General features: G+C 43.9%; 1 protein-coding gene across 8 annotated transcripts in view; it reads right to left on the bottom strand.

The window, feature by feature from the left end:
- ZMYM2 (zinc finger MYM-type containing 2) overlaps window positions 1-18,735 on the bottom strand; it is a 112,862-nt gene that overhangs the window by 27,608 nt on the left and 66,519 nt on the right. For all 8 annotated transcript variants that reach the window (XM_042459377.1, XM_042459381.1, XM_042459375.1 and 5 more), the window contains 2 exons: window positions 4,693-4,809; window positions 2,932-3,082 (listed from right to left, as the gene is read on the bottom strand). In XM_042459377.1, coding sequence (XP_042315311.1) covers window positions 2,932-3,082; window positions 4,693-4,809 — 268 coding nt within the window. The remainder of the gene's footprint in view (window positions 1-2,931; window positions 3,083-4,692; window positions 4,810-18,735) is intronic.

The raw sequence follows: 18,735 nt of genomic DNA, 5'->3' as shown, positions 1-18,735 counted from the left end.
TACATGTATATATGTATGTGTGTGAAAGAGAGAGGGAATGTGTCGTCAAGCTTGAGTATAAATGGGAGAAAAGCCAGGGCTTATAGTGAGTCATCCATCGGTTAGATGCAGTTTTGTCATTACCTGTCAAGGTAAATAATAAATCTTATTAACAGACACAGAATTTAGGTGTAATGTGGCAGGTTTAACCCACTCTTACCTGATACCTTTGTGAAGACAGCTCTCGAGAGTGTCTCTAGGATTGAAGGCCCTGGTCTAAGAAAAGTCACCTTTGCCTTGTGGCAAATCAAGACCGTTTCTTGTAGACAAATAGGAGTGGAGGGGTGGCCTCGAAGATATTATTTAAAAATCTTAACCGCATTGTGTAGTAACACTGCATAATGCTCAGTCAGAAGATAGAGTCCCTGCATCAGAGCCATCTTCATCTCTGAAAGGCTCCCCATTGTCATATTTAGACAGTACAGGAAAGTTGGGGCCCTGTTTTCATTCTTCATTTGAGGAATGTATTATAGGAAATAACCTTTTTTTATGATTAAAAGATGGTAAGGTCTTTTTGTTATCCTTAGTCTCAGCCAACAGATTTTATTGGAAACAATTTGTCCCCAGTAAGAGGTGGAAATATCAGATTTTGTTTGTAATGGACATCTATGTGTCAGTTCTTTGGTCAAATCTGTCTTTGTACTGGAACTAAACCAGTTGTGGTCTTGGATTGTATCGAATCACATTTAGGCTAGTGTCTCCTGAAATAGCCACTATCTTAAACCATTTGTTAATGTTCTGGCAGAACTTTATTTTGACCTCAAGTGTTTTTTGTTTGTTTGTTTTTTAACAAGCACTATAGGCCACACATAGCTCTAGAAAAAATGGAAATAGCAGAGACAACACAATAGCAAGCTATGGAGGCCTTATGACCTTCATAAAATCTTTATGAAATGGAGTATTTGGTGTTGAAGGCCCAGTTTGGAGGGGGGAGGAGAATCCTTCCCTTGAGGAAGTTCAGGATCCTCCAGCTTTAATTGGCCAGAGTTGTCATTAAACTCCAATATATTAATTGTCTTATACAATAATATCATAAAAACAAATACAATAATAATAAAAGATCATCAGACCCCAAAAGTCTAAGAGATTTCAGGAGCTTTCAGGAGCTACTGAAAGGCCCTCATTCTTTTTTTAATTTTTATTTCTTTTTTCAGATCAAATTCCTCTCCTGAGGAATGAACTCCAGTTAATATTGTGTTTTGTTTTAAGAGAGGCAGACTGGAGCAGAAACAGCAGGCCTTTCTTCTTTTGACTTGGTGTCCTTAATCAAAATGGCTGCCACACCTTAAGTTGCAGCTTTGCCTCTTCTTTTAAAAAGGGAAGCACAATAAATAAATTGTTTAGACAAATTTCCCCAAAGGAGTGACGGAAACCTCTAAAATAGGGGATGATGGGGCAGACGGGGAAGACCCTCTATAACCCTCTCTGATCCCTTTAGTCCGAGTGGATCATGGAGGAAGGAGAGGGGCAGGAGGAGATGGCAGCTGGTTTTGGAGGGAAACTCTCCACTCGCACTTCTGTGCAACTGAGGTCTCTTTCAAACTGGCAATGCAAGCCAGAAACAAACTCTCCACTCGCACTACTGAGGTCACTGAAATCTCCTTGAAAACTGGCAATGCAAGGCAGGAACAAACTTCTGGGGTAAATCTGAACCCACAAACATAGGATTAGAAGTAGGATCATCACTCACCTCTTGAAGTCTGCCTCCTCTCTCTCTCTCTCTCTCTCTCTCTCTCTCTCTCTGCCCAAACCTCTTGCCGGGTTTGATGTCTGCAGTGGGGCACAATCTGGCCAAGGAAAGGTGGTATCTCTCCTCTGGCCATGCCAAGGACCTCTCAGGTTGTCCATCTCACCGCCCAAACCCCTTCTGGGGTTGGTGACTGCGGTGTGGCACCATTTGGTTAAGGACAGGGAATATTCCCTCCTCCACCATGCCAATTCCTTTCAGGATGTCCATCTCACTGTGCAGACCCCTTCCTGGGGTTGGAGATTGCAGCGGAGCACATCTGGTCCAGGACAGAGGGATCTCCCTCCTCCGGCTGCGCGTGGGCTCTCTGGCCTTTAGTCCCTTCAGCTAGACATGGCTGGGCTGTCTTCTTCTTTAATGCTGGAGCTGGGCCTAGTTGCCTCACAGCACAGCAGCTTCTGACCTGTCTCTCCCTACCTGGCTTTGTTTCAGCCGTTAGAAAGTCAAAAGGATAGAGCAAGACTAAAGAAAACATAGCTGTTTTAGCAGGTAGTTGCCAAGGCAGGAGAGAACAGATTATGAATGGAAGAAGAATAGAAGAAATATTAAAGTCTTTAAGGCAAAGAAGCAGGAGAAAAGGAAAAACACAGGCTACTCGGAGCGAGGCAGGAAAAAGACTGAGAGAGATGGTGGGGGTTGCTCCCTCTGGTGGCATCGGCTCCTTCAAGTCTGTTTTTCCTGTCTATTTCGGGGCAAGAGATGGAATCAACCCATGTTATAGGATGTTTCCACCTCCATCGCTGGAAAAATAATATAATTAAAATATACAGTCAGATCTCTATATTGGTGGGGGTTCGATTTCAGACCCTGCTGCAGATATCAAGAAACGGAGGCCCTCAAGTCTATTACTGTCAATGGACGCTGACGTACATGAGGCTGCATCGGCACAGTTGTGCAGATGCACCGCCATTGAAATTAATGGATGCTGCAAATATGGAAGACTGACACAAAACTATTAAAAATATACCTGAACACTATCTGACAAGACTACTTCAAATTGGGTCACAGACTACACTGTAAAGAGGATGAATAACAACACTCTCAAAATATGTCCATACAGTTCATCTTCTGTAACAGTGATGTTCTGTAATAAATTTGTATATCACAGTATGGGTAATTACACACCATACAGCAACACAACACACCTTCACTACAGAATGGTCTCTTGATACCAGAAAATTTCACCGTTTCATGCAGAGTCTTCTCCTCTTGACAGTATTCACAGTATGTTACTATACAATGTAGCTTCTTATAATCATCAGAACAATTTCTACTGCAGAACTGATACACTTTGTTCTAATGAAAAATATAAAAATATCATAGAATAAGGATAACAAGATTTAAAACACAATAGAAATATAAAAGAAAGGCAAATTATAACATTTTAAGTCGGCTGTCCTGTACTTCAAATGTTAAATCAACTAACAGTGTTTACACATAACACATGTATAAAGTTTATATATTTTCAATAATCAAAACAATGGATCAATATATATAAACACAATATACAACAAGCATCATCATTACTCACCAAAATACTGTAAGATAAATAAGTGTTCTATGTGTTCAGCATTCAACCTTCGATAAGCAGTTCAAAGTGAGTTAAACTAATGGTCTTTATTTATCCATTATTTATCATTATATGTTGAGAAAGGGTTATGAATGGAACAAGAAAGCAGCAAAGTATTCTAAATGATTATTTAAAATACTTTGGGTTTTTTAACCAAGCATTCGGTAATTTTGCAGAGATCATAATTGTTTTTAGCTAATCCTAAATTAATGTTTTGTAGGTAACATCCCCTGGCTCAGCATTTCAGCAGCAACAAAAACTCATACTGGCTGAAAAGCCCAATCTGTTTTTGTCTATTTTACTGGATTTACACTAGCAGGACAAACAGATTTCTCCACAGTCTCCTCTAAGTACCACTGTCCTCCTGATAAAACTGTTGTATGAATAACTGAACAAAGACAAATAATCATGAGAAATGTTGCTGAGAGGAAAAGCCAAGCAATACATATATTTGCCTAGGGAGAGAACTGTTATATGAATAATTTGGTATGAGTGAGTGCATGGAGTGGTGGTAGATTACAACCAATAGGAAACAGATATTAAGAGAACAAACGTGTTCCATGTGATCATAGAGATGTCAAGGAAAAGGCAAGATGAAATTTGCAGTGTTCAAACTACAGATGATTCAGTAAGAACTGAACCCCATCCAATATTGTTCAAGGATATCCAAAATAAAACATAATTTATATAAATAAATGTTATAAATGCTAGTTATTTTGAGAATAACACTACAACCCCACTTACCTGGACAGCAAGCTCCATTGAACCCAATGGGACTTACTTCTGTGTGGACATGTTTAGAATTGTGCTATGTGTGTTTGTGTTCATTCTCAGCTGCATATTTCATAATTTCATGAATCTTAAAAGTAGGAATGGCAGAAGACAATGCAACCACTTTACTACTAGTCATCCAAAATGTATTTCTTTTAGTTTTTCTTTAGATCCACCTTGAGTTAAAAACCTTTATCATTTAACAATAAAATAAAATACTAGGCTGGATCCTTTAGATTCAGCATCTACAGATAGGTATTATTTCATTTGTTTGTGATCTAGTTTTTACAGTATAGACAGACATCTTAGAGTAGGGGCAAACACTGCATACAGATAAAAATCTGTATGACTATTCAGCAAACTATTATGTATTTGTCTTAATAATATATTGTAGTAAAATATGAATAAATAAATGCTAGTCATTTGAGATATTTTAAAGTGACTCGATTGAATGTGCTAGAATTTTTTTTAAAATATTTATCTTTATTTAACTAGTGACTTTATACAAATATTATTATGTCAACATGACAAAGACAGGAGCAACATTTTATTATCATTTACTTACTTCCCATTCCAGTACTTCAGGCTTTGAGCAGAAAGTATTTTTGCAATAATTGCATTTCAGCTGAATATCACTTGGAGCCACAAATTGGCCATTGGTTGAAGATTGTACACTAACAGTCTGAAAAATATGTTTAAAATGTACAGATTAGACAATACTATGAGTTGTTTACTTTATTTTTGTTAGTGGGTATATGAATTGTAATGTAATAGGTTTTCCATGTGCGCCATTTCTTCTAAGTTCAATGCTCTGTGCAGGCTCATTCATCAAATTCAAATGCAAACTTTTACTACTGACACACTGTCATAAGTGCACTTCATTTACAGCTACATCAGCAAGCAGATAGGCCCTTGCTCTAGAACAGCCAAAATGTCAATGGTAGGATAGAAAGAGTGTCAACAGGAAGCGGCAAGGATAGATATGAATTTGAATATGTGTAATTACTTTGCCTTTGTTCTAGCTAGACAAAAGGGTTAAGCCAAAGGTTTCACAGAAGGAAAGGAAGATGGCTAGTAGGGGCTATTCTTGATCAACCAAGGACAAGTAGCTCACCAGCTCATGCCCAAATTTTGGGAATAGGACCCCCCTGCTTCAGTCATGAGCTGCCGCAATGGTGACTGGCATCACATGGGTGCTCTGGAAGAAAGTTTCAGGTATAAAGGGATGCAAGGGAACTGTGTGGACTTTTTAAAGAGAGAAGGTTAACCAGGACAAGCTAGAAGAGCAGAAACATTTGGTGGGGACATTTTGGGAAGTGAGTGTGGACAGATGAGCTGGGATAAGCCGGTGAATAAATGTGAAGGACAAATGTACAATTCCACATTTGTCTAGCTTCTTGTTTACCATTTCACCTCCTTTTCTTGTTTTAACTGTACACTTGTCCCTCCATATTGACTAGGGTTAGGGGCAGAAGACCCCCAGAGAATATGGAAAAACTGCAAACAACAAAATAACCACATTTTTACCTGAGAGGACACCTCTCTAGGAATCTCTAGGTCCTCCAGTGCAACAATGTGGTCAACGTCCGACAGACACTGACCACAGAACTGCACTGGAGGAGCTACAAATGCCTAGCACAGTATTCTCTCTAGGAATCTCTAGTTCTTTCAGTGCAACATTTAGTTAAAGTTGACTACAGAGTTGTACTGGAGGACCTAGATATTCCTAGAGAGAACATATTAATCAAATTAGTGAATAATGATATCCGTAAATACCAAAGCTGCAAATATGGAGGGAGGAGTGTATTTAGTGTTCAGCACTTCTTTGGCAACATATCCACACAATTTCCACATGCTAAAATATTAAATTAAAGGTATTTAATGGGTTCAATTGGCAAACCAAGGGAAATACTACAAAATTTTGTTCTCATGCTCACTGACATCATGACTGAGACTCAACTATCTAAACCCACAAATCACTTATCATTGCCATAAAGTGATGTAGTGGGTTTAGTGTTCAACTACAACTCTGGAAACCAGGGTTCTAATTCCTGCTTGATCATGGAAAGCCATTGGACCTTGGGCAAGTCGCACTTTCTCAGCCTCAAAGGAAGGCAAAGGCTCTCTGAACAGGGCTGCCTTAGGATCACAATAAACCGGAAACGATTTGATGGCATGCAACAACAAATGTTAATAAGCAACAACAGATGCATAGTACACAGTAACTCTTCCCGAACAAGGTTCTCTAAGGTACTGAGCCTACCCACATGGTTAAGGACAAATTAAGGCTGTACTTGAAGGGGGTGTAGTGGAGAAGAATCAAACAGAAAGTGTTATAGGAAACAATAACAAACATTATCATGCGTATTTATAATTTTAAAATCTTTTAAAGTGCAACATTAAAGTGAATTGTTTTCCAGAAGTAGTTGTATCAGTTACTTCTTTGAAATGGTGATGGAAAGGTGAAGACCACTGGCAGAATGTAAAGTGGGTTATGGAGGGAACAACAGGACATTTAAATCTCTGTAGGCCATGTGGAAGGAAATGTTAACTTTTTACAGCACAGGAGTTGAACAGGTTGCTTATCTGTAACTGTATTTCTTTGAGTATACATTTATCAGCTCACACATATCAGGGCAGAGCATCGCCTGGAAAATACTAAAGGCAATAAAAAAACTTTTTTATTCAAAAGACTTGTTAATTAACTGCCAGAGGACCAACAGAAAGCTCTAGAAATGGCCCCAACAAAGAAGAATGTAAATTCTACAAGTAATGTTTCGTTTAGAGAGTACAGTCGGTCCTCCATATCCATGGATTTTTTATCCATAGATTGAAGCATCCACAGCTTGAAAATATTCCTCCAAAATATAAATTCTGAAAAGCAAATCTTGATTTTGCCATTTTATATAAGGGACAGAATTTTACTGTTGTATTTAATGGGAGTTGAGTATCCATAGATTTTGGTATCCATGGGGGATCCTGGAACCAAATCCAAGCCCATTGTATATGAATAATGAGTTACTCAGGGACTGAAAACCGATTGAAACAGCAGATGTATACATCCTTACTGATAAGGTGCCCGCAGCGTTTGTTCTCCACCTTCAACACTTTGCTTAAACCTCCCTCTCCTCCTGTCTCTTCATCTTTCTCTCCTAATGACTTTGCTAACTATTTCATCTCTAAGATTACCACTATTCGCTCTGAGATAGTCCCTCCTGATTCTTCTTCTGCTCTTAATCTTCTATCACCTTCGCCTAACAAATTTTCTGTCTTTCCTCCTGCCTCTTTGGATGAACTCTCTACACTTCTGAACTCTTCCAAACCTGCTACCTGTCCTCTTGATCCTATTCCTACTCGTCTTCTAATCTCTATAGCTCCCTCCTTTCTGCCCTCGCTCCTCCATATCTTCAATCTCTCTCTCTCTACAGGCTCCTTCCCCTCGGACTTCAAACATGCTCTCATTTCCCCAATTCTGAAAAAACCTTCTCTTGACCCCTCCTCTTTGTCTAGCTATCGTCCGATTTCTCTTCTCCCCTTTCTTTCTAAGGTTTTGGAACGGGTTGTCTATTCGCGCTGTCTTGAGTTTCTTGAAGCCAATTCCATCCTTGATCCCTTTCAGTCTGGTTTCCGCCCAAGGCATTCTACAGAGACAGCTCTCACTAAGATCTCGAATGACCTTTTACAGGCCAAGGCTAATGGCCTTTACTCTGTTCTCATTCTTCTCGATCTGTCTGCAGCCTTTGACACTGTTGATCACTGTCTCCTAATTGACATACTCTCTGGCCTTGGGTTCTCAGACTCTGTTCTCGACTGGTTTAGATCTTACTTGTCTGGCAGATCTTTTGCAGTAGTTGCAGGGGGTCTGACTTCTTCTCCTGTTCCCTTATCTGTTGGAGTTCCCCAGGGCTCTGTTCTGGGTCCCCTTCTGTTTTCTCTCTACACACTGTCCTTAGGAAAACTCATCAGCTCTTTTGGTTTTTCCTACCATCTGTATGCCGATGACACCCAGCTGTATCTTTCTGCCCCTGACTTTTCGCCAAGGCTTGAACAGCAAGTCTCATCTTGCCTTACAGCTGTCTCGCAGTGGATGCGCCATCGGCGTTTGAAGCTCAACATGTCCAAGACGGAGCTCCTTGTCTTTCCTCCTAAGCCCAACCTTCAACACTCCTTTTCTGTCTCTGTGGACAACATTTCCATTCAACCAGTCCAGCAAGCCCGCAGTCTTGGCTTTATCTTTGACTCTTCTCTGTCGTGTATCCCTCAGATCCAGACCACAGCCAAGGCTTGTAGATTCTTTTTGTACAATATTGCCAAAATCCGACCATATCTCTCCGCCTCTACTGCCAAGATCCTGGTCCATGCCCTAGTGATCTCACGACTTGATTACTGTAATGTCCTCCTGGCTGGGCTTCCTCTTTCTCACCTCCGTCCTTTAATCTCTGTCCAGCATTCAGCTGCACGCATTATCACTTCCACCCACCGCTCTGACCACATTTCTCCTGTGTTGGCATCCCTTCACTGGCTCCCTCTCCCTTTCCGCATTCAGTATAAGCTCCTGCTGTCGACATTCAAAGCCCTCCATGGACTGGCCCCTCCTTACTTATCAGACCTTCTTTCTCTTCACCTTCCCACCAGGGCCCTCCGTTCTGGTAGTCAAGGGTTCCTGTCTCAGCCCAGGATTTCCTCTGCCCCATCCCGGATTCGCCCCTTTTCACTTGCTGCCCCTCACTCCTGGAACCTTCTTCCTCCACAAGCAAGAGCCATCACTTCTTTAACCAGCTTCAAAACGGAGCTGAAAACCATCCTATTCAGAGAAGCTTTCCCAGGCATCGCATAATTGTCGCTTACTATCTGATGTTCTGTTGTTGGCTGTTTATCGATCCATTTCCTGTATTCCTATGTACTGTATATGTATTATCCTACTTGTGATTATGTATTTTCTCTGGATAATGATTAACCATCCATTATGAAGCCTTGCCCTCCCTCCAGTCCATCTGCCTTGGTCCAGACCTCGGAGGTTGAGAGGAACTGCTGGACCTCTTACCCTTTCCCTCCACCACTCCCTTCTCCTTCTGTGTCATGTCTTTTTAGATTGTAAGCCTGAGGGCAGGGAACCGTCTAACTAAAAAGATTGCATGTACAGCGCTGTGTAAATTTACAGCGCTTCATAAATAAAGGTTAATAATAATAATAATAATAATAAAAGTGAGAACACTTGATTAGTTAGGGAAAGAAGAAATTGTAAAATGCCATACAATAAATATACACTTTTGATGTAAAGACAGAGGGTTTGTGCACTGTGAAGTCAAAGGCTTTCATGGCCAGCATCCATAGTTTTTTGTGGATTTTTCAGGCTATGTGGCCATGTTCTGGAAGAGTTTCTTCCTGATGTTTCGCCAGCATCTGTGGCTGGCATCTTCAGAGAATGCTTGCCTGGAAAAATATACATATACACCCACAAAAAAACTATGGTTTGTGCACTGCTCTATCTGCTGTACCTCCTGAAGTAAGTGTGCAAAACAGATACATTTGCTATGCTGTTAGCCTGACAATACTCAAATTTAGATGCTTACAGTCACAAGAAACATTCCTCAAAATAGACACCAGTTCCCAAACTGAACAGTGGAGCTTCTAGAGAATGCCCAGCTTAGTGTTATATTATGTGCTTATTCACATGCAAGGACAGGTTGCATACCTGTAACGGTATTTCTTCGAGTGGTCATCTGCGAATACAGTGGTACCCCGGGATACGAATGCGCCACCTTACGAAATTTCCGGGTTACGAAAAAAATCCATTCAAAAAAACTGTTCCGGGTTACGAAGGTTATTTCGGGTTACGAAAAATTTTTTGGTGCTTTTCGGAGCTTTTTCGCACGAAATCGCGGCTTTCGCTATTAGCGCCTATGGGGTTTTTCGGCTTGCGAAGATTTTCGGGTTACGAAAGCGGCGGCGGAACGAATTAAATTCGTAACCCGGGGTACCCCTGTACATACAAATGGGTTGTACTGCGCCTGAGTAGTGCTGCTCGGAAAACTTCTGGAATCACTGGTCAAAGTTAACTTTGCAACTTTTTGGCGGTAGCTCCGCCCATCTCTTATAAGTCCCCCGCGTTCCCGCTCTTTCCTCAGTTCCAAAATTTACGCCACATAAGCGACATGAGAATGAGCCAATGTAGAGCAGGATACTGAGGAGAGGACAGGCGGGATTTGTAGGTATTCACAGATGACCACTCGATGAAATACCATTACAGGTATGTAACATGTCCTTTTTCTTCGTGGTCTCTGTGAATCATACAAATGGGAAGAGTCCAGAAGTCGCACCAAAGCCACGCTCCTGCCCTAAGGACTGGAGCGTGGCTTTGGTGTGACTTCTGGACTCTTAGGACGCATGCATCATTGAAACACCATACCTCCACTGTGACTCGAAGCAGCTTTATTTTGGCTGTCTGTAACAGGCCCAAGTAAGGTTCAAATAAGCTGTGTTTATTAACCAATAAATCATTTAACCAAAAATTGTGTTAATTGTATTCAGTACTTCAATAAATAGTACTTTATACTGTTCAAGTCAAAAGGCACATAACACAGGTCATGCAAGATCTGTATGTAAACCATAAGAATGCTTTAAACCAAGCCAATTCTTGCCAAAAGACATTCTTTTCAGTAACATGTAAACAAATGGAAATGCAGTGCAATCAATGTAAACCTGAAACCAACACTGCCCTCCCAAAAGCTGCATCCCATTTGGCCCTGGTGTCCAGCCTATGATGTTGGATAAAGTCAAGGGCTGGGACCAAATAGCAGCTTTGCAGAAATCCTCCAATAGGACCCCAGTAAGAAAAGCAAAGGATGTCGCTACCACCCTAGTTGCATGAGACCGAACCCTGGCTGGGAGAGGTCTGCCCAAAAGTTCATAGCAGAGGTAGCTGGTACAAAATCAATTACTACTAACAAAAAGATAGACAACTAGAGTCAATAAAATAAACGGCAAGGGTTCAGACCAAGGAAGTCAGTTTTGTGTTGTCTAGTCTAGGGAATGTATGAAGAGGAGTATGGAAGGTATTTTAAGTTTAGGGGAGGGGGAGGGGGAGGGGGGAGGGAAGGGGACGATAGAGATGAATGTTATTGGTTTATGTTAAATGTTATATGTTACATGTTATGTATGTGTACTTTATTTGTAATAAATAAAAATTTAAAAAAAGTTCATAGCAGAGGTAGCTGGTACCAGCCACCCATTTGGACCTCTGCGCAGTCACAGGCAGTCCCTTTTTTGGTTCCGAGTAGCATTGGAAAAGTCTCTCGGAACGGCTTGAACCCGCAGTTCTGTCCAAATAGAAGGCCAAAGCCCTCTGAACGTCCAAGGTGTGCAAACAGCATTCGACGTCGCTGGACAGGTTCGAGGCCAGGGTCGATAAAACAATGTCCTGGCACATGTGCAAGGCACAGAGTTCACCCGCACGGTGGGCAGAGGTGATAGCCACAAGAAAGGCTGTCTTCCAAGTCAAAAGCCGCAAGTCAGTTGTGGCCATGGGTTCAAAGGGCTTGGACTGCAGAGCAGACAGCACAGCTTCCAAACTCCAAGCAGGTGCCAGAACTGATACCAGAGGATGAAGGTTGCTGCACCCTTTCAGGAAACTCTTCACAAGAGGATCCCTGAAAAAAGAAGGTTTGCCATCAAACTGGAAATGAGAACAGATGGCAGAAAGGTAACACTTAATGGAAGTGAGGCATAGCCCTGAATCCAAAAGTGTCATCATGAACTCCAGCACAACCAGTGTCTTCGCTCAGGATGGAGAAAGGCCTCTCGCAGAGAGGAAATTCAGGAACTTCTTCCATTTGGAAGCATAGGACTTCTTGGTGGCCGGTTTTTGGGCAGCTAAAATCACCATCCGTACCGAGTGAGGTAGCAAGTCTAGGGACGGAGCCTCCATGCCACCATCGGTAGGTTCTCAATGTTCGGAGGTTGAACTCAACCGTCCTGGAGAGTGAGGAGGTCCGGACGGAGCTCGAAACGGAAAAAGTCTTTTCTGGAGAGGTGGCGCAGGGACAGAAAGCACGTCTGTCTCGGCCACCAGGGATTGATCAGGATGGCATCCGAGCGGTCCCTTATCATCTTGGACACCACTCTGGTGATCGGTGGGAATGGAGGGAAGGCATACAGCATCTCTCCTGACCAAGTGAAGGCGAATGCGTCTCAGAGGGAGTTCTCGTTGCGTGCTCGGGAGCAGAACTGGGGACAGTGGCAGTTGAGAATGGTCATGAAGAATTTGATCTGGGGAGCTCTCCACTGACTGAAGAGGTCGTCAACCGTCTTGGGATGGAGCCTCCACTTGTGGCAGACGGTGGAAGATCTGCTGAGTTGGTCGGCCAAGTCATTCTCCTCTCCTGGCAAGTTGATTGCCTGGAGCAGAATCCCTCTCGGGATGCACCAGTCCCAGATCCGAAGCGTGATGTTGAGCAAGGTCCTTGACTTGGTGCCCCCATGCTTGTTGAGGTAGTACATGACGGTGGTGTTGTCTGTCAGCAGAAGCACTACCTTGTTGGCAAGATTCGTCTTGAAACCTCTCAAGGCCTTTTCCACAGCCAGGAAGGGCATTGATGTGGAGAGACTGCTCTGTGAGAGACCACTTGTCCTTGATGAAGAGGCTTGACAATGTGGGCGCCCCATCCTTCCATGGAAGCATCTATAGTCAGGGTGATCTGAGGCTGTGGAGGAGAAAAAGGCATGCCAACGCAGACATTCTGGGAGTCGAGCCACCAACGGAGGGAGCAGGAGACGGGCCTCGGGACGGTGAGCCACTTGGACGGAGGGTCCGTTAGTGCATTGAAGGCCTACAGGAACCATGACTGAAGGAGCCAAAACTGTAGTCTTGCCCACGGGGTCACAAATGTCGTGGAGGCCATGTGTCCTAGGGCTATTTGGACATTGCTGGCCTTCACTCGCCTGTGGGTGAGGCAAGTCCTGACTGAAGAGCAGAGAGTGTGGAAATGGTCCTGAGGGAGATAGGTGACGCAGTCTTTGGAATTGAGGACGGTGCCGATGAACTTGATCTGTCTGGATGGAGAAAGATGAGACTTCTCCAAGTTCACTATGAGCCCGAGGGACGAGAGGAGAGACAAGGTGAAATCGACGTCTCTTTGCAATTCGTCCACAGAGGGGGCTGCGAGGAGCCAGTCGTCCAAGTATGGGAAGCCTCTGGATCCTCGCTGGTGGAGGTAGGCCACAATTGGAGCCATGCACTTGGTGAAGACTCTTGGAGCTGGAGAGAGGCCGAAGGGGAAGACATTATAATGGTACATGTCGGGACTGACGGCAAAGGACAGGAACCTCCAGTGACTCTCTCGAATCCCCATGTAGAAGTAGGCGTCCTTCAGGTCGATCATCATGAACCACAGGCCCTGGTGCAACAAGGGCAGAATAGAGGCAAGAGTTACCATATGGAACCGACGGTAGACCAAATAGGAGTTGAGGGATCTCAAGTCTAGAACTGGTCTAATGCCTCCATCGGCCTTGGGAACTGTAAAGTATCTGGTGAAGAAACATGCAGGGGCTTGAGAGGGGTCAACAGGCGAGATCGCGTCCTTAGCCAAAAGAGTGTGTACTTCATCGAGAAGGGTGTCTGAGGGGAGTTGGAAACAATAGCTCCAGTTGGAGGGAGCTCTTCAAATTCGAGGGCATAACCCCTGCAGATGATGTCAAGGACCCAAGAGTTGGAAGTCACAAAGGCCCAAGTGTTAAAGAAGGGCCTCAAAATGTCACAGAAGAATGAGGTGGAGGCGATGGAGAATGCAGGATCTCTTCTTGCCCTGGTTGGTATCCTGTTTGCGGTTCTTACGGTATCAAGCAGGGGGCTGGCGACGGCCAGAAGAAGACTGGGAAGGGTAGCTGTCTTTGGTGCTCTTAGTGTTGGTATGGGCAGTCCTGTTGGAAAGGCCACTGGCCCTGGCCATACCACTGGCGCTGGCGTTTTCAAAACAGGGTCTGGGATGGAGTATACAGTACCGTGTTTCTTAGCAGCTGCCTTCATACAGTATTTAAAGTTGAGCCGCTCATCAGTCTCACGATTGAATAGGCCTGCATCGTTGAAAGGTATGTCCTCGATGGTGGCCTTTGCGTTTAGGTTTAGATCTGAAGAGCGGAGCCAAGCGTGTCTCCTGAGAGCAATGGCAGCAGCCATAGACTTGGCTGAACAACCCGTGAAGTGCCAGGCTGACGTGATTAACCAGCTCCCGATGAAGTGGGCCTCATCTCTGATCTCTGTCAGAACATGCTGACACTCATCTGGGACGTCCGAGATGATGGGGGAGATCTTCTCCATCAAGCACTGTATGTAAGCTCCCATACAGGTGTTGTAATTGGCGACCTTAAGTCGCAGAACAGAGGAAGAGTAGGCCTTCTTTGCTAGGCTGTCCACCTTCTTGGCCTCTCGGTCCGCAGGTGACATGGACGTCTTTGGCGTGCAAGATTGTTGAGACCCCTCGACAATGGCAGGGTTCTGTTTGGGGTGTGCCAACAACCAAGAAGACAGGGAAGGAGTAATCCTGTAGAGGGATTCAGTCTTCCTGGTCATGGGTGTCAGCGAGGCAGGTGCGTCCCAAGAGCGCTTAGCTATTCTTTCAAGCAAAGGCAGCAGTGGGATAGAAGGCAGCGTCGGAACCTTGCAGTGAATCCGTCTCTCAATGGGGTCGGCAGTGTCATCCTTCATGTGGGTGATCTGAAGGTCCAACGTGTTCGCCATCTTAATGATGTGTTCCGCAAAGGTACGCACGTCGTCGGTGGGACACAAAGCAAGTGGTTGGAGCAATTTTTGAGGGGATTGTGGGGCGACCTCGTCCGAAGAGCCTAAGTTGACCTGTGTTACATGAGAATCCCCATGATGGTCAGATTCAAAGGCGTCAGCATCCAGCACCATTTGAGAAGAGGAGTGCCATATCTAGGTGGCAGTGGCAACAACGGAACGAGGTCTCGGGACCGACACAGGTGACAGTACCAGAACTGTTGGTGGTGGAGTGGTTCTTGACATCGGTGGCAAAGTGGGCTTTGGCATTAGTGGCAAAGTGGACTTTGGCATTGGTGGCACAGTGGATCTAGGGCCCAAGTGACTGAGGACCACATCACGACTGACTGAGACAAAATAACTGTCCGTCTCGCTGTCGTAGTAATAGTCCGAGACTTCCTGCTGGTGAATCTCTGCCTCATGGATTTGAACCCAAGGAACCGGCGCTAGTGATTGGCAACGAGGTGACCGAGTGGCAGTGTCGACCTCCTCTTTGGAGAGTTGGTGGAAGGTCAAAATGGCCGGTGGAGAGGCGACAGAAGCCGGTGTCCGACGGGCTTGGGGAGAGTCGGCTTCAAGTGGTACCAATGCAGCCCGTCTGAGTATCGATGGTGAAGCCTTGTCTTTGGAGGATGCCCGAGCACCATCAGGAGTCTTGGTACGGGCCTTCTTGTGGGAAGACCCGTGAGGGGAGCCATCCCCTGAATCCAAATGCTTCTTCTTCTTCGACAAGCCCTGAGGAGAACTGTCTCCTGAATCCAAGGGTCTGTGCCTCTTTTTTGAGGAGGATTTTGAGCTTGAATCCACAAGGGAGCTTGTATCCTTAACATGGGCCGAATCCTTCCTCGAACTCAGGTCCTTGGACTTAGTCTTGTCCTTTTTGGAGGACTTAGACTTTGTCTGTCGTGCTCCTTCGGTCCCATCACCCTTTTCAGGGATAGACATGGTGGTAGCACTTGGCTTAGTGGTGGAGCTCTAGGCTACAGAACCAGCAGCTGCTGGTACTGACTCTGAGGCAGCAGGTGTTGAAGTGAAGCGGGAGGCAGGCAGAGGTTGGAGAGCTTGTTTATACAGGGCAGCCATCAGCCGAGAGTTGCAATTTTTCCTTGCTTGAGGAGTTAGCAACTTGGAAAGGGCACAAGCCTTAGAATTGTGAGTCTCACCGAGGCAGAGAAGGCACGAAGAGTGGGGATCCTGTCCCGGGATCTTACCACCACAGATGTCACACTTCTTGAATGGCGCCGAAGACATCGCAAGCTGAATCAAATCCTTAAATTGAAGTCGTAAGACGCTCAGAATGGTCAGCAATACACGGGGTGTGTGTGTGTCAGATCAAGAATGGTCAATCGGTCCATAGGTCAATTTCCAGTGAAACAAGCGAACTGAACAGAAGCGAAGTTCCTAAAGCAGCTAATGCGGTGGAAAGAAGGAACTGGGGAAAGAGTGGGAACGCAGGGAACTTATAAGGGATGGGCGGAGCTACCGCCAAAAAGTTGTAAAGTTAACTTTGCCCAATGATTCCAGAAGTTTTCTGAGCAGCACTGCGCAGGTGCAGTACAACCCATTTGTATGATTCACAGAGACCACGAAGAAGAAGAAGAAGATTGTGATGTTCTCTTCAATGATTTGTAATGATTTTTGATGAATGAGAATGCTCTTCTGACCAAGAGTATCTCAAGGGAGTTCATGTGGAGGTTCCCATTTTCCTGAAACCACATGAATGCATCTGTTTTCCTGGGATCATGTGTTATGTGTTATGGACTACTAAGTTCACAAAGAATGTAAACTTTCTGACCTATCATGGACGCATTTGAAGTTGATGGCAAACCTAATTCTAGCATACAGAATATCATAGCTCTTACGATGTTGGGAACATTGATCTTCCAGCCAAGAGACTACAGTACCAATTGTGGAATGAAGAATAATTCTAGTCTAGACAGAACACCTGAACAAACCAGTGCTGGAGAAGATATATTTGGAGTCTTGCCAATAGTGTGTGTCACTGCCACTGTGGATGTCATGTGATCTAGATAAAAGTGACTTCCCCATACATTTCTGAGTCTATGAAGCTAGAAGGAACTGGGCTAATCTACTGCAAAAGCCCAACTGCCCATCTATGAACTGTAGGCACTGCCTTAGTTTTAACAGTATTTGCGCGGGAATTATGGTGTACAATCATTAAGAAGGAAAACTGTGATGTGAAGTCACTACTACTAGCCCATTGTCTAATTAGGAATAAACCACAGTTGCCTGAACCTGGAGCCAAGTGGCTGCCACAGCCATGCATTTCATTAAGTCTTGTAGATCTGGTATCAGCTGTTGCCTGGATAAGTGAAGGAAGTAATGATGGAACAGAGATGTCAAAATAAGCACGGTACAAGTCTGTCATTGCATACTAACTTCCTTGTTTTAGTAGACGGATAATGGAGGCATTACCATTCTAAATATTTTTGGCATAACATGCAAGTTGATATCCTGAGTCAAGAGTTCTCCATCCCTCTTTGGGACTATAATGTACCTCAAAAAGAACCCATGGGTCTTCACTTGAGTGATACTAACTTTACGGCTCTTCTTGAACTATCAAGAAAGAGAACATAGTGAGAAACACTCTCAGTAGTGGATGGGTGTTGAACTCAATTGTGTAGCTCCTGCTGAAGCTTTTGAGCATTCATGTCTAATGTTATGGTGCACCAAGCTGGAAAAGAATCAGTGGAATTTTTTGGTATTGAAATTGAAGCGGGGTAATACAGCTGGCAGGGAAATAAAAAATAATGCTTTCAGGAACTGGACTGTGTTCTCATAAAGAACATATGATGCTTATAGAGTAAAACCACTGATATTATCCCTGAAAAAAGGCCTTAGATTGCCCTTTTGAAGAGGGAACACAAAATTGGTTGGATGAGGCTTGCTCAGTCCAAGACATCCTGGGCTTCAACGTCTAACAGACTTGTGATTATGTGCCATACTTCTTGGCTCTTGTCCTCATATTTTGGCTGAAATCTATTTTTGGTCTGTTTCTGTACTGAACAGCTTCCTTCTGCTACCAAAGTAAAGTCCTGTACAGTCGCATATGCATTTATGAGTGAGAGGCCTGCTTTCAGATGGCTATTGCTCCTACTATTACTTTTTCACTGCAGTAAAAGCATGGAAAGTTGTACCCCACTAGATGATGTGATTTGTTCTGGGAGACCAGGACAAGTTTCTTTCATCATCCATAATGTAATTAAGAGAAGTTTCTATCTTCTCCATTGAAAACTGCTGGTATGTGTCCACAGGCTTTGTCGTTGGCAATCCTTAATGAGAGCACAGTTGTAGTGTACATATTTCTAGCTATGGCCCAGAGTTTCCATCTCACCTTACCATAGGGGTGGAATAGTGTTTTTGGGAGGACATCCCTTGCAAGGTCTCCCCAGAGTTTGGGATGTCAGAACAAGACTACACAACTGTTTGCTTGGATTTTGTAATTTTTTTTCAAAGCGAACAAGACTGACGAAGCAACATGCCATGACCAACAGAGCATATGTAATAATGAAAGTAGCATGAGTGCTGCCACTGAAAGAGCATCTTGAGGAGTAAACTCTTGTATCAATGACAGGTGTATTGAGTTCAAGCTCTAATGCTCTGCTATTCTAACAACCTCTTCAACAAATAGAATAATAATAATCTGTTGGAGATAATAGATGCCACTCCCCAAAGAAAATGTCAGGCAACAAAGTGTAATGATTGATAGCTTGAATCCCCATTTCCATTTGTGAAATCTAAGTGGTGTTCCATTAGTGTATGTTTCATGTTGGTACCAAAGTCAAGTGTTGTATCAGAGTGGAAAGAAGTCCC

Source organism: Sceloporus undulatus, chromosome 3, assembly GCF_019175285.1.
Source record: "Sceloporus undulatus isolate JIND9_A2432 ecotype Alabama chromosome 3, SceUnd_v1.1, whole genome shotgun sequence".
NCBI lineage: Eukaryota > Metazoa > Chordata > Lepidosauria > Squamata > Phrynosomatidae > Sceloporus > Sceloporus undulatus.
This window is presented reverse-complemented; position numbering and strand designations above follow the sequence as displayed.